Source organism: Pagrus pagrus (genome assembly GCF_965226575.1).
Source record: "Pagrus pagrus genome assembly, chromosome: 10".
NCBI lineage: Eukaryota > Metazoa > Chordata > Actinopteri > Spariformes > Sparidae > Pagrus > Pagrus pagrus.
In genome coordinates, this window is record NC_140194.1 from 4,056,199 (window position 1) to 4,078,240 (window position 22,042).

The following is a 22,042-nucleotide window of genomic DNA, read 5'->3' on the forward strand; positions in this document are numbered from 1 at the left end:
AAATGTGGCAAACCGCATCAGTCAGAGCAGCACTTTTTTGAATTATTTATATTAAATCGTCCCATACAGCTCCTGGCAGTGCTGTAGTAAATTGCAGTGTCTTAGCTCAAGATGTGTATCCAACCCTTCCCAACCTCTTTTCTATCGCAGGCCATTTTTATAACGACAGAATTATTGTGGACCTGTTGGCATGAAGGGGGTCACGACGGAAATAAGGGTCAGGTCTAAAAGTAGGTCAACACACGTCATGTCTTTTATCTCCCGTCAACTTCTGAAGAAACTGTCAAGCTTCCTCATGTCAGCTGGTTCCAACATTCATAGGGCCACAGCAGATGCAGCTTGAGCAGGCAAGTAGGTGATGATGAAATGATGACTATGTTTTACTTGTTGTTGTTTCATTACAAAACATGCCAAATTCACGATGATTACCACAAAATAGTTCATATTTGTCTATTGAGTAATATGATTCCTGTTCCTTTTTGGCATAATAATGTCATATCCTTGTTGCCAGGAAGCAAATCTTGTGTGGTCCGTTCCACTTCACGGCCCGGTGGTAGGGAACAAGTGCTGTAGATCACTGGTAACCACGAACGTTTAACCAGGTTTATTGTAGACAGTCGTAGCTCCGATTCAATCTGGAGTTGATATAGCGTGTGGTTTTTATTTTGTTCTTTTTTTAATTTAATTTCAAACTTCACTTACAAGAGTCTCCCACCAGGCCATTTGTTTTTTGCTAGTTAGAGAGATGCAGGGTAGCGCTGTCATTGTTTCCAAACACATTAGAAATGACACACAATTCGTTTTAGTGCACACATAAGTGTATTGATTGGTGGCTCAGGCTGGTTTTGCTCGCTACTACATTTCATAACAAACAAAATAACATTACTAGCTTAGTTTATTGATAAGGTCAATAGAGCATGCAAAAGCACCATTTTTAGAGCAACCTGGATGAATCACAAGAGAACCTACTTCAAATGGTCTGTTGCGCTGTTAATTTTGAATATGATCAATATTACAGGTTAAACTTTTTCTCTCACAATTGAATTGAGGTTTGAATTACAAATAAAACGTGACCACCCGACTGCTGGATTATGAGATACTTGTAAAGCAACAGAAAATCACAGAATATGTTCTGACACTCGGTGCGTGTGACTGCAGAGAGACATGGGGAGAATGATATCAGGGATGGAGGGTGGAGGGCCAACACGAGTGCTAAATCAGGGAACCTAAAATCAATGTGACATATCCCTCCTTAAATAGCAGTAGTGTTGACAGATTGGGTGTCATTGTATAAATTAAGATTTTGGATATACACAAACATGTTACTCCGCTTGGTTTCAGTGTTGTCAGATGCTGTGAGACTAAAAATATTAGACTATAGACTTCTGCTGTAAATCTCTGTTTCACAAGCTATTTATACTGTTATATTTATTTTTCAGTTTCAGTTGTCAGACAGTCCCAGTAAAAAAAACATGATTTGATGTCAGCTAAAAACACTGTTAACCCCATTATAACTAAAAGGTATTGACGTGTGTGTGTATATGCATGTGATGTGTGGCTTTTGGATTTTTATTGCAAATTAGCAAATGACAGGGAGTGTCCGTACAGACACAGACAGTCTGTGAACACACATGCCAAGGTTTTGAATAAAGCTCGAGACTGGGATTGTGTTTGAAAAGCAAAGGTTTGATGTGAGAAAATTATGATGCAAATCGTGTGGATGTAAAGACCAGTATGAACAGGAAGAGAAGGGTTTTTAAATTTAGCTGCGTTAATGTAGAAACGGCCTTTGTGCAACTGCCAAAACCCAGCATGAGACCATGTCACCCCGCTGCTTCAGTGTGCTATGCATGTGTGTATGTGTGCTCAATTAATTGAGTCAACAGTCTCTCAGCAGATTCTAATACAGCGTCTGTGAGTAGAAGTTAGGTTGTGAGCTGTTTGCAGAACTGGTCTACCCACTAAACCTGGACCTGTGGAACGAAAAGCAAACTGACTTTTTCCTAGCTCAGCCAAGGTTACTATCAGGCAGCCTGCTCGTATCTCCCTGAGACTGAAGATTTATGCTAGTTAGATCAGTCAAGCATGTAAACAATAAACTGTACAGGTTGGAACATGTCAACATGTTCCCTTCCAGACGCCTCCCTCTGTTTTTCCCACCTCCTCCTCCCGGTTGGTGTAATGATTACTAAAAACGAGCATGCCCCATGTGACAGCAAGTCAAGTGTTTTCACCTCGACAAGGTAACTGTGGGTCACATGCTTTTGTTGTTGTTGTTAGTCTGTCCTTCTCAAAGTTCAAGGTTAATGTTTGACACATGAATGTGGGCTATTGACTGGACTGGCGCTGCTACCTTGCTGTTATCTTTTGCACAAGATGTTGCTATCGCAGGGTAAATATTAGCCTAGCACCTGTGTAGCATAACTGTGGTGTATAAAGTTAACGCTAGCCTAGCTTGGCAAACTTTAGGTACTGTGTAGAGTGAGTTATGTGAGTTGAGGTTTGGCACGATTGCATTTTGTGTTTCAGTATTAATAGAAGGTCAGTCAAAGGGTAGAATGACTGTCTAGGGGCAGCAGAATGGTGCTTGAATTCCTCCCCAGACTCTCATCGGAAAGATTCCTCTCACATTATTTGTCAAAGTGATTTTCCACTAATGCCTCTATCTGTTGATGTCTCACCGTGGCACCTTTTCTGTTACACACACTGCACCGTCTTTTACTTCTTTAAAGGTGCAATGTGTAAGAATTTTAGTTTGAAAGTTTGAAAAATTAGAAAACCAACAAACTACTGTATAAAGAAATAACAGTTTTGATTTTATGTCAGATGTCAGTTTATTGTGGCTAAAAACAGCAACACTCCCCGGGGGCTCCAAGCTCCCAGTCTGGGCAGAGTCAGTTAATATGACCGCTAGCTGCACAGTTAACTGAGCTTACTAGCAAACGGCAGCTACATTTAGCAGCAGTTAGCGTCCATGTTTGGAGTTGTTTTGAGTATAAGTTGGACAAGTGGCCAGATCTTACATTTTGCACAGTGTTTCCATTTAGTTTTAGATTTGCTGTAATCAACTAATTTCCTTGATTATAACAGAAGTTTAAACTTGGAATAGTTAACTTGTCTAAAACAATAAAACACTCTGAAAAGAGTCGTAATTGATATTGTGTATATAATGAGAAACTTTTAAAAATTGCTAATCACATTCTTTTAATTAAAAAAAAAATCATATTTTAAATGTCGCTGAAATGTGTGCCACTTTGTGCCCTGTACTGTGAATATGCAACAATGCACATTATTCTACAAAACATTACAAGCAGCAGGTGGCTGCATCTTAGTCACAGCAGTTAACCGGCGTTGTTAACATTAGAAACAGGTGCTCAATTTTAATACAGCCAAGGAAAAAGGAAGACATGACATTGTAAGTGCAAATTATGTCGATATGTAATTCAAATGTTGCATTAATAAAATAGTAATAAGTTTAACTGACTAGTATTGCTGGTGCTGACTAGCGAGGGTAGCAACGATTGATCAACTTGTCGACTTAAAGCGCACATCCCTAATAATACAATATATATTGGCTATTGTTTGAATTTATGGATAGACCACCTGTGATGTCTTTTTTTTTTTTTATTGTGCCACAGACAACTGCTGGTGTGTGTGTGCATGTGTGTGTGCATGACTAAATGCGGCCTGCTCCACCACTGTTGCGTGGATTGTGTAGTTGGAGAGCAGCGTCTCCTCTTTTCTTTGGCACTACAACATGTGCATGTGTAATCCTCCCTTCAGTCTGCAGCTACAAGGCGGGCACACACACACTGTCACGTATGCACAGCCACACACTCATTTTGTACCCTTACGTCATTCACGAACACACGAACACTGTTGGACCGGCCTCTATAAGGCACCACACACAACACAAACACATTAAGCATGCATGGATTCCACACCCATACTCGGTCTAGACTGCGTAATATGCTCATACACTTTTTCCCAACAAATCCCGCCCTGCAGCTGCGAGAACCAGCGGTGATTGGTTTGTATTGTCCGTCTGCATGCCCGCCCACGTCTTGACCCGCCCTCGGGCCGGCACTGTAAGTGGTATTAATTCTCTGTGTGTGACTGGCCTGGGACAGTTTGACAGCCTATTGTGTTTACTGTAGTACCAAAGCTTCATGCTCTTTTCCATGCAGCCTGCAGGTCTTAGGACTGTACTACACATGCACACATGCACTGCAGCAACCGAATGCTATTTATAGACCTGCCCCACAAGGACGAGTAAGGCTCCTTTTCTGGAAGAATAAATGTACCTTTTCTCACTCATATCTTTCACAGCTGCCTATTTGAAAGGACAAAGGAGCAGAGGGCAGTAGGAAGGAATGCAGAGAAGAGATTGCAAGATCAGAACCGAGAAAGGAGTCAGGAGGAGAGTGAGTCACAGAAGCAGGGTAGAACGCAGAGGGAAGCAGGGAGTGGTGTGATGAGTATACGGATGTGAGTGTGCTCGTGTATTTTTACAGGTTACAGTTTGTTAATCACGCCTCCAGCTCTACATGTGGTTTCCAATTTAAGCCACTTTCAACCTACAGGTTTTCCTCTTGTCACCTACCAGTTATGTACCCAGTGACATGCTGCACCAGTGTAATCACAGTTGAATGATGTGGGAGAAAGATGAATCAGGCTGAGAAAAACGCTCTATGAATGAATTTTATGTAACACTCTGCTCTTGGATGTCATAATTGAGGACTTTGTAGGCGAGACTGCTCTGTAGGCTGGGAGTCAGAGGGTCTCGTCTACTGTATGTGTTTGTGCACTGAAAGAAAATGAATGGGATTATATTGATCTGAGCGGAGCACAGTGTGGCCGTCCAAACAGACCCAGGTGGTAACAGCTACGCTCCATTTACCTCAGTGTTCAACCGTCAGCTCGAATTTGCTATGATCAGCTCACTGCCCTTAGCAGTTGTTTAACATGCTATGAATAGTTTACAACCTGTCGATAGAGCTCAGTAGAGGAGAAAACAAAGCATAATGGAGAGAGAGAGGACAAAACAGGCAATGTGAGGCGAAGTGCTACGTCATTAAGTCTCCGGGTATCAAAGAAAACCAAAACATGTCATAACAGAGCACAGATACACAGGAGAATTGAAGTCCTGACACAGTTCTTATGAATGGTATGCAAATGCCTGTAAGGTTTCTTATGTGTGTGCTTGTTTTTGTCTCCTCTATGTGGGCATTGTTTCCTGAAGATATGACTAATCCACTCACAGCTGTAAATAAGCAACAATGACAGCATGAGGCTGCAGAGCCGCAGCCTGATTCTGTAACACATCTGCAGTAGCTGAATTTGTCCCCATTTGTGTGCAGAGACGTGCATCTCATTAGTCGGTGGGATCCTTGTGGATATTAAGGGAATGACTAAGGAAGCAGCATTTTTGAGGGTGAAGCAATTTGTGGACTATAGCCTGTTGATGCAGGCAGATGCAGAGGATGGAGGCGTGGTGGTGATGGTGTGCGGGGGTCGTCTTGGACAGTGGATCTCGCTGTCTGTCGCATACACTGTCACTGCCATGCACAGTGCTGTTATGTGGACAGGCTGACATGTCGTGGTACAGTAGGTCTTTGTCAGTGTTGGAGAGGAGAGAAAGGGTGGGGGTTCATACAGCAGGATTGATATACACACAGAGTTTAAGAGCTCAGAGTCAGTGTCGCAAGGAGAAACAACAAGTAAGATTTTATTCAACAGAATAAGAGCTACAAAGACAGAATGAGTCACTTCATTTGTTTTTAAATCCTAATATTAGATGAATAAATGGATAAATGCAAAAATCTTGACGGTCACATTTTGTTCTAATCTGAGATTTTCTCTCTTCCTGTGTTTCCAAATCTTCCCTTCCCTCCTTTCTTCCCTCTGCGCTTCTCCCCCCCCGCAGAGGACGAGCAGGCTGTCAGGATGAAGGAGGAGAATTTGTTCCATCGGAGGTTTTCTCTGTGCCCCAATGCCACCTCCCCACCCAAAATCGACCCCAGCACCCTCACCCGGAACCTGTCTTATGGAGGAGACAACGACCTCTACAACCTCAGCCCAGGTAAAGAGAGGCCAAGAGGTCAAATGTGACAAATGAAATGTGAATATGACAAAATATGATATGCCAGTGTCTGTGAAATGATGGCTGTACTTACTGCATTTAAATCAACAAACCTCAGCTGCTGCATATTAGCTGCTTGTAGGGCTGCCATGCTTTGATTGTCTGTCAGCAGGTTTAATCGCAGAGTTCATTTGTATGTGACTGTGTGTTGTGGGTTCCCACCAGGCAGTGAGACAGACAGGGACGGTCTCTCCATGCTGAGTAATGAACTTAGTCCTGCCCAATCACCAGGCAGCAAGGTAAGAACACGGTACCTGATTGGGCAGCTCTTCGGCAGCTCACTCTAACTGACTCATTAGGTGAGCTGCTTGCCTTTTTGTATTCTGTGATGATTCATTTTCCTCTGATTGCTTGAAACATCAACATTTGAAGTAGAAAAACCTAAAATTTATATCAGGGAATTTTACAAATGCGTTGTGAAAAATACGATTTCAGCAGATTTCAGATTTCAACATTCAGTCCCTTTTTAAAATGGAAACCAGGTCAATCAACCCTAACGTGCCAGGAAATTAATAACTTTGTTTAAGTCATAACACTGCACCAGTATGGTAAGGTTTTATAGAAGCTGTGGGATTTTATATGTCAGGGCCATGGTGGGAACTGTGTCTATAACACCACAAGCCATTTATTTGGCAATCCAGACCTTTATGGTGCTGGAGCTGCCTCTCTTGCTTTAGATGTATTAGTCGTAACAATCTGTCTGCATCCTTCAGTAATACTAATTAGGAGTGGTCAGTAAATGTTTCCAATGGCAACTGGGCAACCTCATCTTGTCTTGTCTCCTCTCCTCTTGTCGCCTCGCCTCGCCTGTTTATATGTGGAATAATTCACAGGCGCAGCTGCATCTCTGACCTTTTGCCCTTCTTCCATCCTGAAAGCCCTTTATGGGACAATAGGAGTCTGAACACAGGCTCGTCCTTGCACGTTGTCATTTATTCAGGGTTGCAGCAGTGTCCTACGCTTTCAGAATAGCTTCTTTCAACAGAAATTGATAAAACTAAGCGCTTGTGTGGGCTCCCCAAATATTATTGACTCATATTGGTTTAGTGCATTCAGAACAAGGAGTTATGTAATTACACATTACAGCACAATTTACAACCGAGACTCAAAACCCTCACTTAGTGATCAGAGGGGACCATCAAACAGTCAGGGCCCGTTGCTGCCTAACCGAGGAAGTGGGTTTGTGGTCACAACACCAGAGCTCGCTGATAGAAAGGGCCACCCACCTGCTGCATGCACACTTGTGGTAGATCAGTTGTGCTACACGGCAAAGGGAAACATTAAACAATGTGGTTTTCATAATGCAACAAAGTTAAGTTGGTTAACTCTTGTGGCAATACATCACGTGCTTTGTTTGTTAAATAAGGCCGCACCGTTATCTTCCACAGTATGATCTCAAAAGTCTGTTTAAAACTATGTCCTCATTGTTAATCTGTTAAAAGTTTTGTTTATTTTTAGATACTTGTTTACAACTATAATCTCTACAGAAGTTGTTATATTTCTTCTGTTCGTCCTCACTGACAGTCTTCTCTCCTCTCTCCTCCAGTCTGAGTCCAGGATGTTTAATGGTGTTGAGAAGGAGTGCCCCTCCCCAACAGAGAAGCTGGCCCGGAAGGAGTCTCTCAAGGTACACATCACATCCTTGCATGAGACTGTCATTCAAAATGTTAATTATTATCAAATTAGATGTATCATAGTCCATATCAATTAGCTGTCCTGTGTCTCAGTCAGAGGCATAAACGTACATGTGCTAATTGTGAACCCTTGTGCATGTTTTTAATGATCAACAGTTAATCATGTTAATGATTATCAAAGACAACAGTATGACAGCATGATTGCAAGCTTTTGTTAGACTCTGCTTCCACCTAGTGTTGATGCTCCAGGTCCAGTCCTCTTGCCAGTGAGACTGATGACTCATCCATGTGTATTGTTTTTCTTTTTTTCTGTTTCACAGGTACAAAAGCAGAATTACAGGCAAGAAAAGAAACGGGCAGCTAAAGAACTGTTTAGCGCACTAAAAGATCCCAGTGTCGTCATCATGTCCAACTGGCTAAAGGTGCGTGGATGTTTAGTATTTAACCGAGCCATTATATCGACTCCCAGAATAATTATATCTCTGTAGTCGCACTGACAGCATGCTTCAGACTTTGTACGGTTTGTCATTTACACCTTTTGCTAATTATCATCCTTGTTGTAGTTTGCACATTTGCTGTGCAACAATGGAACAATGCTGCAGCTAAGAATGTTTTCGTAATCAGTTTACTGAACACAAAGTTAACCTTTTCTGCACCGTGCATGTCACTCCTGTAGTTTCTTGTTATGTGTAATTGTAGAATCCCATCATATTTCGTGTGTTTCCACTGTTTGTGATTCTCAAAGTCCCTCTTATTTCATCACCCCTCTTCTTTCTTTAGATCCGTGGCTCTTTAAAGAGTTGGACCAAGCTGTGGTGTGCTCTGAAGCCTGGAGTTCTTTTGATCTATAAGACACCCAAAACAGACCACTGGGTGGGCACCATCCTGCTCAGCGCATGCAAGCTGATTGAAAGACCCTCTAAGAAGGACGGCTTCTGCTTCAAGCTCTACCACCCACTGGAAAAATCCATCTGGGCTGTCAAGGTCAGACATGTTTGTAGGCAGGCATTTTTATAAACCTAATAATAACAGATGATCAGGAAGACTTCAGACTAAGATTTAAATAAAACTATTCACGTAGTTCCACGAAGATTCTATATATAATTACAGATTAGCATTAATTAAGTCTGATTTATTTTTTGCAACAAGCAACAGGCTGCTTTATGCTTATACAAACGCTGATAATGCCCCTGTGTGTAGGTTTGGAAATGTGTCACTTTAGTGCCTCCTAGTGGTAGTATCAAAAAAAGATGCTGTGGCTGACAGTAATGTACATATAATACAATTAATTACAAATTAGAAATTAATGGCCATGCATCATATAGTCTGAGGAGCTGTAAAAAAGCTTGTTTCAACAGATTTTAAATAAAAGGCATTTTCTTGCCACTGAATGAAAATGCAGGGTTTACTTGAGCTGCTTGATTAAAACGAAAGCGAGTATCTGTAATTGTGTTTGATTTCAGTAAATTTTGTCGTGCATATTGACACTCAGTTTTGAGTGACAATTATCCTGCTCAGTGCTCCATTACGCTCATAGCCCTTGAGAGAGAGCCATTTGCTTTTGTTGGTACAACATGACTAAAATGGCATGAAGCGTGACTCACTGTTTCATCCATATGCTCAGGGTCCCAAAGGAGAGAACGTTGGCTCCATCACGCAGCCGCTACCCAGCAACTACCTGATCTTCAGAGCAGCATCTGAGTCTGATGGTGAGGTTTATGTTTGGTTGCTGTTTTTTTTTTTTGTGAACTGAATTTAATGAAGGCTCCCCTTCCCATCTCTAATAATGTGTCTGTCTCTCCAGGCCGGTGCTGGATGGATGCCTTGGAGCTGGCTCTCAGCTGCTCCAGTCTCTACAAGCTGACAGCCAAAGCAGGGAGAGAAGCAGATATCAGCACGTCTTCAGAGTCCTCGCATATACTCCACCTGCTGCAGTCTACCGCACTCAGTGATACAGAGCTGCTACAGTAAGCAATACACTCGTACAGCTGCACACACTGAGAGCCTCTCAGATATCATCTTAATCTATCTTACATTTATTAGTTGTTGTTACTGGATGATCCGTGTTTCCTGTAATCACGTCGCAAGTCACAATCACAAGTTGTTGTGTTTGCCCATTTAGGCACAAGACTGTTGGCAGTTTTACCGAACATATTGTTGCTGTCTTATGTGTGCAGTAGTCAGACATCCCAGATGGTAGATCTAAAATATAGACTCTACAGTTTCTGGTCATTAACTCGGCATAACGGCTTAAGCAACACAAACTCCCAGAGATATTCTCTGCTAATTGCAGAACACTGTCCCCCAATGCAACAGACAAGCTAAGCTGTGCTAGTGTGGTAAGGTGCACCATTTTTGTCTTTTTTTTATGTCTTTGGCAAATGATTACTCAAGCTTCTGATCTGAAGTCGTGTTGTGCCTGGAAATCGTGGGGAGATCATAACTGTAACCGTTAGAAATGCTTAAGAAAGAAGAATGAATATGTTTCACACAGAAATACATTCAATTGATCATCATTACAGCTGGTGTCTAGAGCAAAATAGCTGTCGTTTGTTTACTTAATGAACAGTCGCACATAGCGATATCTCAAGACACACTCACATGCTATGAATTTATAAGTAGAATGTTTAAAAAGTGCACACATTTCTCTGTCTGGTTGTCCTGAGACTGTAATATGAAACCATACCAGCGTCTAGTCAGATGCAGGTATTCATCAGCAACACACACGTACTTGTGGAGATGAACAATAGGAGTGTAATGACTGCTCAGACATGATTTTATGCTGCGTTGAGACGTCAGCACAAAGACAGACAGCATGAAAAAATAGGTGATCCGGCAACCGTTAGTCATATTTGAGCCTTGATGTTAATGGTTGCCCCCGGCAACTAGCTTTGGCCATTGTCGAACATTTCTTTTCATTGTGTGGTTCCACTTGAAAAACAATTTTCCTGTCTTAAAAATGATTAGTTGTATCCTTTGGTTGAGTGAGTTAAGCAGAAACTTTTCCAAATGCGAGAGGTGAAACAGGCCTGAGGTGAAGAACAAGAGACTCAACACAACACAACACGACTCCTCACTTCAAAATAGAACTGAACCAAATTACTTTTTAACAGCACTTAGCTACATTCTCATAAACAAAACGCTATTTTCAGCTTGACCTCTTTTGCACGGCTGTGACTGCAGCTGATCTTGTTGTCATGTAGGATGTAGCAGCTGTTGCTTCTCTACCTGTTGGAGCTAATGAACCATTGAGAAGCCATAACCCTGCAGATTGAATCTAAATGTAGTGTGCTAAAACTTGTCTGTCACGGTTTTATTTTGTTATATTTTTAGTTTAGCTGAGTCATATGTGTCATTCATGTTATGTGTTGGCTTTACTGTATGTGTGTGGCACACAGACAGAGGTGAGAGGGGTATCTAGAGATAAATTATCTGCATTTTTTTTTTGCAGTGTGTCATTTTTCATTGATGAAATGAGGTAAATTATTGCAAAGCAGCAGTATGACGCATTTGTCCAATGCTGGAACAGTGTGTTCGTAGTGTGATGTTGCCCTAGTTTCAGCCTCTCGTATAATCCTGTTTTTTATTTTTTATTTTTTTATTTTTTTACATTTGAACATTACAGTCACTTAACCTTGCTATTCACCTTTTGTTTAATTGAGTGTATAAATGTGGTTGAGTGGTTGAAAGTCTGCTTTACTGGACAGAGTGTTTATTGTAGATGGATTATTAAAGTGTGGAAATGTCTTCCAAACAGGAAGTTATGCAAAAAAGGTTATTAAAGCATTGTTTATATATATTGTGTTGACATTTACTTTGCCTGGAAAAATATTCAAAATTCGGCCTCATGAGCAGAGTTTTGAATCGAAACATAGATGCCTAAATCGTGATACTGCTGATGGAGATAGTGAATGCTTAAATAATTACTCCTCAGCAGCTGCTTTTAATGTGCCCTTAAGCAAGGAAGCAATTAATTGATCAGTTGTCAACTATTAAATTAATAACCAACTGTGGTGATAATGGATTCAACACTGATCGACATTATTCACCTTTTTCTGACGACATATTCATCGACAGTGAAAGTAATCCTTGCAGCCCTGTCAGATGGGGAACAGAAGCAGACTGTGAATGTGTTGATCTCTGAATGTGATGAGGAGCAGAACAGGGGAAACTAATAATGTGGATGTTTGAATGTGTGCATGCGTCAGTGTGGCAATCCATTAACTGTTGTGTAACAACAGAGCTATAAAACACCAAACCACCCAGGGTTTTGAAGAGCATCCGATAATAGCTCTCTATATGCAACATCCTACCCTCCTCTGCATCTGCAGTGATTTTATTATTATATATCATAAATATTTAACAACCTGTTAGCGTGCTCCTGCTTGTGAGTTAGCATGCGTGTCTGTCTGTAACATCTTTTTATGCGTGCTGGTTTTCATCCATTATAATTATTCTTCTGGTTTCTTCCTTGAAGTGTGCGTTGCTGTTTTTAGTTCTGTTTACGTCCAACATTAGACATCCCCTTCCTCCCCATCCCCCTCCTCCCCTCACCTCCCCCGACGGCTGAACCCTCCCTCTGGCCATCCATCCCAGCTCTCCCTCCTCTCCTGCTCCTCTCCCGGCCAATCACAGCAGCCCGTACGCTCATGTGACTGACAGAGGAGCAGGAAGATGGAATAGTGTGTGAACCATACACCGCCCAGAAAGAGACGGCAGCAGCACAGCCGTTGCGAGCCCGCACACAAACACACACACATGCACACACAACACTGGCACACAGACAGAAATATACTAACACACACTCAGGAAGCAGGCGTGCCAGTCGAGGAAACAAAACTGCACCTTTTTAGTCACTAGATTAAAAAGAAACACACGCACACACAGACAGGAGAGGAGACGAGGACAGACTGCGTCTGTGTTTGGATTTACTGGCAACATCATCGAGGGTGTTTTGATTCCTGAGGAAGAGTTTGTGTGTATGCTGCATGTCTCTGAGGTAAGAAAGGCTAGCTCTGTTCCAGGGCGTGTTTGGGTCAATAGATAACATTAGTGGTTGGTTAGTGATTCACAGAGTGTGCAGGAATGTGACTCTACTGGTCTGTCGAGCCCTCTGGCTTTTTGAAAATTGAGCTCCCTGCCATGGTTGTTGGGCAAATAAGCCATTTCCTTGTTTTTTAGCTGGGACCATAATCCCATCACTGAATGGGGTTTTGAAAGCATATGACTACACTGCAATTATCTTCTTCTGCTCTAATGTCTGTATGTGTTTGTTGGCTGGAGATTTGGTGAAACTTGGAGTAATCATATGATTAAGAGCTGTATTAATATCTGTCTGTCCACACAGACGTCCACTGTCTGAGTTGTAAAATGGCTGTAGGATTGAAACCATGATGTTCCTTTTTAAGTGTCGATTTCACCCTCCCTTCTCTCTCATTCTCGCTTCTCCTTTCTTTGTTCATTTATAGGCTGATGCGTGACTTTCTTCTCTGTGTTTCTGATTTTTTCCGGCTTTGTTCTGGTTGTTAGAGCGCTGACAGATCCTTGTCTGAGTTTGGTGTGTCCAATATTGGAACATTCCTCATCAAGACAATGACAAATCAGCAGAGGATGCAGTTTGAGTTGATTATCTCTCAACTTTGCGTGTATCTAAAGTACATGCATTTGCATACTTTTACCTCGTGTCCCTTGATAGTAGCCACTCACATCCAGACCAGGTGAATGGGAGGTGGGGACTTAAGGAGGATAAGGATGAGGTAATGTGGTGTGGGCTTACTGAGGACACAAGACGACATGACATATGCACATTCAAAGGTCATCCAGAGCTTTGACGGTTCATAGCAGTTAATTATTGTTTTCCTCTGCGTCATGTTTGATTCATCAAAGCTCTGGCAGCACTGAAGTGAAATTAAGATGGTTGCAAAGTCGTGTGGCATTATTCATCTTTAATGCTTAATCATAGTCATTAAGTTCTTATGCTTCCACACTCAGTTAGATTATCCCTTTTAATCACTTTAGTGACATTATGAGAGTCGCATATTAAACCAGTTCAAATCTATTAAGATACAACAATAAGTCAAAGACCAGATCATTACGCACATTTTTACAGCGGAAGCATCTCATTAAATCATGTGATTATTCATTATCTGCATCATGTTGTTGCAGTAAAATGGTTGGAAAATTAGATCTGCTCGATATAGATCTCATGTTGTTGTTTACTTCTCCTCTGTTCATATTAGGTTAAATGACACCCTGCTGCTGGGCAACCACCACATGGAGCATGACGGCTTTTCAGACAAATCCGAGCGCGAGGCTCACGATGACTGGGACACTACGGCCAATGAGAACGGTGGAAGGCTGACGGAGGAGAGCGACATGGACCAATCGGACGAGCTGTCCCCCGGGCCACAGGCCACAGCCTATGTAGAGCAGAGCACAGAGGAGATGGCCGAGGTGAGATTACAGATTACATTTATGAGGGAGCTCTACCTTGTTTTGTTTGAGTTACAGTTCCCTCAGCAACAGTATGCTTAAATCTTCAAAACATATCTGCCATAGTTCAGTCAGTATTTCCTCTTACTTGCTCTGTCCCAGTAGTAATAAAACATACCTGGATGCTATTTTCTCAACCCAGGCCTCTAACTGTAAAGCCACCTCTCTGCTGACCTCACTCATAATGTACTCATTTGATTCAGGCTGGGGAGGCGTCCCAGGTGGAGACTGTATCAGAGGAGAACAAGGGTCTGATTTGGGGCCTGCTGAAGCAGCTGCGGCCGGGCATGGACCTGTCCAAGGTGGTGCTGCCCACCTTCATCCTGGAGCCGCGCTCTTTCCTGGACAAGCTGTCAGACTACTACTACCACGCTGATCTGCTCTCACAGTCAGTACCTTAAAATCACAGTAATCTGTGTCTGATGAAGACTGGAAATATTGTCCGCCTTCTTCTCTTGTCATAATTGTCTCCTTCACTGTGTTTCCTGCCACAGAGCTGCGCTGGAGGAGAGCGCATATGGTCGGATCAAGCAGGTGCTGAGATGGTACTTGTCTGGCTTCTACAAGAAGCCCAAGGTAAGATTTTTTTAACTGCTTTACCAGATGGCTCATTGTCATCATAGTGGCCCAAATATTGGATGCCTCACCTGTTTTTGGATAAAGACTTTTTAAAGATGATAAATTTCAAGGTACTGTTAAAAAAATCACAGCATACAGAGGGAAAAAATCATATGAATGAGTTAGTATTATTAATAAAATAAAGTAAACTACAGCTTAGTCTTCTCTCCATAGCAGGAAGATTTTCTGTTAGCATATTTCAGACTGTCCCTGAGAGGCACACCATCTTCTAACATGACAGTCTCTGACGCTGTATTTCTTGGCCAGCTTGACGAATGACTCTGCCTTGGATCTATTTCTGCAGTAAAAACGTCATGAGACTCTTGCCATTAGTTTTCTTCCCGTTAGGAATATATTTCCTCAGTGGCAGCAAAACACCCCACATGAGCCAGCAGATAATGCTTACAGATTACACTGGGCTTATTCGGCACTTTTTGGGCTGACTACCACTCAGAGGGACACGGGTGATGGATGGGTAGAAACTTGATAACCTCTCATTATTAGGACATGTTCAGGAATGTCAGCCTGCAATGTTGTGCATGCATGTTCTGCTCCTCAGTGGCGGTTGTTGAGAAAGTGTGCAGAAACTGTAATCTTGCCCAACTATTTCCACATTTGACCCAAGACAGTTTGTGTGTCAGAAGATGCTCACAGTGATACTGACGCTGCTCGACGTGGTTGTATTTTCCAGGGTCTAAAGAAGCCTTACAACCCAATCCTGGGGGAAAGATTTCGCTGCTGCTGGCTCCATCCTCAAACCGACAGCTGCACTTTCTACATAGCTGAACAGGTTAGACCAGACTCGATGCACAGGACATGATTCATCCCTTGTGTGAAATATTTTGCATAGACCACACACCTGTGAAATGCAGCGAGTGTAAAATGAATCCGTGCCTGTGGGCTTACACATCTTTCTCTCTCTCCCTGCAGTCTGCTCAAATGTCTCTCTCTTCTTCCTCTGCCAGGTGTCCCACCATCCGCCCATCTCTGCCTTTTATGTCTGCAACAGGAAGGACGGTTTTTCTATCAGCGGGAGCATCCTGGCAAAGTCCAAGTTCTATGGTACAACAATATGTAATCTGTTTTTCAAAGCTGTCAATGTACGTCTCGAGAAATCCTCACCCTTGCTTTGAGGCATGACAAACGGCTGTCAGCATAAGCTTTTTAATTAGGATCTACAAGGGAAATTGATAGTTGTGTTCTTGAATATGGTGCTTCTCTGTCCTGCTGTTGTAGGTAACTCTCTGTCAGCTATTCTGGATGGCAAAGCCAGGCTGCTGTTCCTGAGCAGGGACGAGGAGTATGTCATCACCATGCCCTACGCTCACTGCAAAGGTAATAGATCCACAGTAAATATTGACCATGACTATTAATTATTCTGTCCATGTACCATGTTGCTACGTTGGTATCGGCAGTAGCTTCCCTTAATCTCCATAACGCTGCCTCATCTATTTTGTGAGGAGGTTTTTATTGCCACACATTGTTGATACTCTCAGGGGGGATAACAGGTCGACTTTGGTGTCGCTGTCCTCCTCAGAGCCTGTTATATTAAAGGCAAACCAAAGTACCGTACTTAAGACGATCGCAGGGAGCAATCAAAGTTCTTACACAATGAATTAACTCACATTTAATACAGAAAAAGATGGCTTTAGTTTGTCTACACAGGAAATGTTCCAGTCGCATTTTTTAGTAGTTCATGTAAAAATAGGATGTGCTCGTCTTTTATTCAATCCGTCTGTCTCCACAGGCTGCGTAACAGCTCGAAGCACATTTTTAATGCATCAAGCGTTTTCTTCTGTTTTTCCTCAAATAACTACACTGATTATTTGTCGGGTGCTGAGCGCTGCCAAAAATTCAGGTGAACTGCAGTCTGTATTGTGCCTGAAAGCAAAGTATGATTAAGAAACATGTTTGGTCCCCCTTGTTTTTTCTTTCTACTTCCTGTCTCATTATCACACTTAAGGAGTTTAACACACAAACTCATCCACCATGGATACAAATATTGTGACAAATCATGTGTGGGCGTGAAGTTCTGCAGCCATCTGTCGGAGCCAATATGTCTGAGCTACTGTAAATCAAATGGCGCTCTGCTCTGAGCATGACAACTCACATGGCAGAAATTAGAGACGGATGATCTAAGTCGGGCTGAGTTTCTCTTTATTCTCTGAGTGAATTGTAAATTATCGCCTTTATCGTGTCTCACAGTCCAGTCAAAGAATGTGTCACTGTGAGTCCCTAAATCATAAATTTAAAAACGAACCATACAAAAAAAAACTTAGGGAAGGGTTTGATTTATTTATAGACTTCCAGCAGAATCATCTTCATTCTGTTTATTGATGTTCTGTTGGTCTGATGTTGTAAAACTGTGTCTGTCCCTCAAAAGGTATCCTGTACGGCACTATGACACTAGAGCTGGGTGGGAAGGTCACCATCGAGTGTGAGAAAACCAAATGTTTCACAGAGCTGGAGTTCAAACTAAAGGTATATTTTTAAATTTAAGATTTTGTGCACATCAGTAAAGTTTGTAAATGTGCTGATTTCTTACATTAATCTGAGGTAACAGCAGTTTCAGTACAAGCGTTACAGTCTGTCTTTGTTTGCTGCAGCCTTTCCTTGGAGGCTCTTGCTCTGTGAATCAGATCAGCGGGAAGATCTCTGTAGGAGAGGAGCTACTGGCCACTGTTGATGGACACTGGGTGAGAGCTTTTATCCAGCTTTTTTTAATCCTTTTATCCCTTCCCTCCGCCTCAATCTCCCTCTTAAATGCATCTGTTAGCATCCCTCTCTGCTACTTACTCGCTGCGACTTGATATTCAGTAATTCTCTGTAGTAATCGGGGGCAGAAGTGGTGATTAGAGGTTTAGGAGCAGCAGGGAGGGTCTGAAAAAGCACGAAAGTAAGGAAAAGATTAAAGCTTAGCTAATTTTATCTTCTGAAAATTGTTTGACGAAACCACAAATATTGTCCAGTTCTTCCAGAGCAAAATAATCAAGAGGTCTGATCGTTTGGACTGAATATTTTGTTGCTTTTTTTTTTTTGTCGTATTCAGGACAGCGAGGTGTTCATTCACGAGAAGCGCTCAGGAATACAGGAGACGTTGTGGAACCCGAGCCAGGAGATCCGCAGCAGCCGCCTCAAGAGACAAGTGGTACAAATAGACCAGCAGGGGGAGTTTGAGTCTGAAAGGTAAATCGCTTGTGTCCTAAATGAATTCACACGTCATCTATATATGTCCATACACTTAATTTGAAGTTTAATAATAACATGTCTGCCCCTCACGTTCACGTAAGTTTAATGTACTCCTGACAGACTGTGGCAGCACGTGACCAGTGCCATCATGGATCGGGACCAGGTGCGGGCCACCCAGGAGAAGTTTGTGCTGGAGGAGGCTCAGCGGAGAGAGGCCAGGGAGCGAGGAGACAAACCCTGGATCCCACGACTTTTCCATCAGGACCCCGTCTCCTCTGAGTGGAGCTACAGGCACATGGAGTATGAACACACTCTCACACCGGGCAGATAAAACACAGATTGAGATTTAGAGTTTAGGTCAGGATGACATGTTCTATTTAAATTACACCGCATCCTCAACGTGATATGTTGTCCTGTTTGACAGTGTGCAGCCATGGGACCCAGAGCGCTGTCTGGTTCAGTTTGAGAAGGACGGAGTGATTCAGACGCACGAGAAAAGCCAGAGGCAGCACAACGGGCTCTCCTACAGTCACAGCTGGGCCAGCCAACAGAAGGTCAGCCAGTCAAAACAGACACATCCAAGTTATATTGATATATCTGTTTAATCAAAATGAAGGCACACTGCTTCCTGTAGAAGCAAACTGCACCTGCTCCAACGTCACTGACGAGCAAGATCACCCCCGTTCTGTCTCACTTGTTATTCAGTGACGCTAAAACCAGTCTTGATTTAAGTGTTAGCATGTTGAATATAGCAGCTAGCAGCTCGTGGTCAATGTGACTCTTCTGCCTCCTCGCAGGCTGAGGTCAACGGGAAACGCAGGAAGGCCAGCAGCCAGCCGTCCAGCTGCAGCCAGAACACTGAGAGCAGCAGCACCACCCCAGAGCCAACACATGAGTCATCTGACAATGAAGGTGAGGTACACACACACAAACACGCTCAATTTCTTTCACAAAATGCTCTCTTCAGTCTAATGTTGTTCTTCGTTCATGTGCGCAGGATTTTCAAACCAGTGTGCGCGGTGCAATAAAGAGGTGAAGGACATCGCACTGATAGAGGCCTCCATCACATCTATACAGAAGACACAGCAGGACATCCAGAGGTGAAAAATAACTCTCACTCCCACATTTTTGGAGGGAATTAGGGTTAATGTCTTCATAGTGAATATGTTGACTGTAATCAGTTTCTTACTGGTGGAAAGAAACAAATGGGAAAAGTCATGTTTAGATTTAGGGTAAGACCAAAATTACACTCACACATTCATATCCACTATTGGCCGAAAACAAAATGGAGTCAGTACATGTATTAAAAATAATATCCATGATTAGTTCCTTCAGTGTCAGCTTCATTAACACTTGTTAACCTTGACCCTTCTCTCTCCCTGTAGGAACCTGGTGGCTCTGAGTCGTCAGATGGTTCGTCAGAGGGCGACAGACGACGGCGTGTCGTTGACAGGCCGTCACTGTCTCATCATCTGTGTCCTGCTTCTCTCACAGCTCCTCCTCAACTACGTCTTCACCTGAGCCCTGCTCCTCTGTGGGGGGCTGGGAGGAGTTTCCCTCCGGCACTGATCTGTCATTCGATCCCTCTAAAAAAGCACAGACTCTAATCAGCAGACGAGGGCAGAGACCTCAGATCAGTGATACGACGGGACACTTTGCCCCCTTTTTTTTGTTTCCTCTAAGAGGGGAGGAGCACGGACATTATAGCAATAAACACAGCCACAGCCACCGCCTGTCAGTCATCTGCAGAGAGGAACGGCACCCCCTAGTGTAGCCAGACTGAAACAGCACCGGCACCCACGCACTTTGGACAGGAAAAGGAGGGATGAGAGACGAGCACGGCTACAAAAAAAGAAAAAAAAAAAAAAAAGATTTTGAATAAAACAAGACGAAATGTATGATGAAGAATGATTTTGCAAAAAGAAATGACAGAGAGGATGTTTCACCATTCCTTAGTGTCTTTTTATATATCGCCCTGCAATACCGTCTATTCTGTTCGTGTGACTGTATGTGTGTTGTTCGTACCTACAGTACAGTAGGCCCTATGGGCGCAGGCAGATCACCGCTTGGACTTCTACTCTCCTTCCACTCCAGATTCTTGGGCCTTAACGCTGAAGCCAAAAAAAGCAGAAGAAGAAGAAGAAAAACACGACAAATACAAACGAAGAAGGAAATATCTTCCAACAGTGCAATTCTGTGTGTTTTGTATCGGTGTGCGCTCAAATACACTCTGTCTCATCTTTTAATGATGACGATTTTACCAAAACAGTATTTATAATCCGAAAAAGGACAAAGCCTACTTGTTTACAGGGAGCACTGTGTGTGTTTTTAAGGAAGGAGGGATAATGGGGATGAGGCAGGGGCAGAGAGCCAAACAGAGTGTCTTTGTATTTGTGTGCCTGTAGTGCTGTAACAGAAGGGATAATAGCATAGCACTGCTCTGGTCTAGACCATGACACTAGTGTGTACAATCAGTTACATAGAGAGGCAGCGTGTGGAGGAAGGGACAGAAGGAGCGAGTGGGAAGGAAAAACAAGAAAATACTTAAATAACTTTGGCCTAATAGAGTGAGTCTGTGTGTGCATCTCGGTCCACACCATGTTCAAGTGACTGTTTTAAGATGTAAACACTTAGTAATAAGTTGTTGTTTGTTTTGTTTATTTTTTTCTTCGTTTTAATCAATTTGTATATATTTGTCTGTTGTTTCACAAAGAGATTTCAGAATGTATTTATTGGGTGATTAACCTTGACTTTCCTAATCTAATTCAGCTTGGAGGACGGAGACCAGGGGCGACAATCGCTCTCCCAGGGTTGTGTGGGTTCGTCATATTTGTGTACGTATGTATGTGTGTGTGTATGTGTGTATGTGTGTGTGTGTGTGTCTGTGTGAGGGAGCACATGTGTGCGAGTAAGCCATTCTGGTTGTGCTATACAAAGCCAGGTCTGTGATCGTGGCTTTTACCGGTTTTTAAACCCCTTGCACTTCAGTCTCCATTGTCGGTACCCAATGGGAGAGACTCGGGGAGCACAAAGAAGGAAGTCGACTCTTTGAATGCTTTTATTTACACTTTAATCTGTTCATGTTTTTTTTTTCATTATTTTCCTTTTTTCTACTCTACTGCCATGTTGTGGGGATTCTACATGCCAGATACTTTTGTCATATGGAACGAAACTACAGAAAACATGATGTTGCCCGATGTTTTCATTCATACCTGTTGCGTACTGTAGCACTACAGTAAAAACATTTTAACCCTGACTCTGTCTTTGACTCTCATTAATGTGTTTATAATGGAAAGTTGCATCCAGAGGAAAGAAATATTTAACTTTTACATAAGAAATGTGTTTCCTGTGTGGTTACGTATTGTCCACTAGAGGGAGATGTTGCTGTGGCTAAACTCCAAACCAAAGTATCTACAGCAAATGTCCTTTTACAAAACTACACTGCTGCAGTCAGGCTGGAAACTCTTGGAGGCGTTGGGTACAAATGAATAGACAAAACTAGAGGATAACCACAGGCGACAGATCCTCACAGTGGCCCACACACGAGACTGAACGACGCTGGTGGCAACATTGTTTTGCAAACTACATGAAGTGTGAGTTGTGTGGTTGATGCTAAACTGCTGATCCCTCTCACGGGCCTGAGAGTTGAACCTGAGCAGGTGTAAATCTCTTTGCAGACACCACATGGATCAACATCTCTGCCACACACAGATCTAAGCCCCTGTGAGGGGGAACTGCATTGTGTTCAGGAGCCTTCACACAACGCAGGAGGCCTCGAGAGCGACTGACATTCAAACACTGCTGACATACTGTCAGTTATAGCAAGTCAGTTGTGTTAAACAGTCCAATATCACAAACCACAAGGAGCTTTACAATCTTTACCACATGACACAGTCGAGATCCCAGAGTTGAAAAGAGAAACTCCCCATAAACTCTGTGAGTGACCCTACAGCTGTCCAGTTTTACG

The 22,042-nt window shown here is 42.7% G+C and overlaps 1 protein-coding gene across 1 annotated transcript in view; it reads left to right on the forward strand.

Moving 5' to 3' along the window:
- The window catches only part of osbpl5 (oxysterol binding protein-like 5), a 41,766-nt gene extending 20,435 nt beyond the window's left edge, over positions 1 to 21,331 (forward strand). The window contains exons 3-24 of the mRNA XM_084363526.1: positions 4,330 to 4,424; positions 5,927 to 6,082; positions 6,308 to 6,381; positions 7,689 to 7,769; positions 8,097 to 8,198; positions 8,557 to 8,760; positions 9,401 to 9,485; positions 9,581 to 9,743; positions 14,016 to 14,229; positions 14,472 to 14,656; positions 14,763 to 14,844; positions 15,578 to 15,676; positions 15,852 to 15,948; positions 16,123 to 16,221; positions 17,270 to 17,367; positions 17,493 to 17,582; positions 17,936 to 18,072; positions 18,196 to 18,375; positions 18,500 to 18,629; positions 18,873 to 18,987; positions 19,073 to 19,175; positions 19,461 to 21,331. Of these exons, the coding sequence (XP_084219652.1) occupies positions 4,330 to 4,424; positions 5,927 to 6,082; positions 6,308 to 6,381; positions 7,689 to 7,769; positions 8,097 to 8,198; positions 8,557 to 8,760; positions 9,401 to 9,485; positions 9,581 to 9,743; positions 14,016 to 14,229; positions 14,472 to 14,656; positions 14,763 to 14,844; positions 15,578 to 15,676; positions 15,852 to 15,948; positions 16,123 to 16,221; positions 17,270 to 17,367; positions 17,493 to 17,582; positions 17,936 to 18,072; positions 18,196 to 18,375; positions 18,500 to 18,629; positions 18,873 to 18,987; positions 19,073 to 19,175; positions 19,461 to 19,596 (2,725 nt within the window). The 3' untranslated portion in view covers positions 19,597 to 21,331. The remainder of the gene's footprint in view (positions 1 to 4,329; positions 4,425 to 5,926; positions 6,083 to 6,307; positions 6,382 to 7,688; positions 7,770 to 8,096; positions 8,199 to 8,556; positions 8,761 to 9,400; positions 9,486 to 9,580; positions 9,744 to 14,015; positions 14,230 to 14,471; positions 14,657 to 14,762; positions 14,845 to 15,577; positions 15,677 to 15,851; positions 15,949 to 16,122; positions 16,222 to 17,269; positions 17,368 to 17,492; positions 17,583 to 17,935; positions 18,073 to 18,195; positions 18,376 to 18,499; positions 18,630 to 18,872; positions 18,988 to 19,072; positions 19,176 to 19,460) is intronic.
- The last annotated feature ends 711 nt before the right edge of the window (positions 21,332 to 22,042 follow it).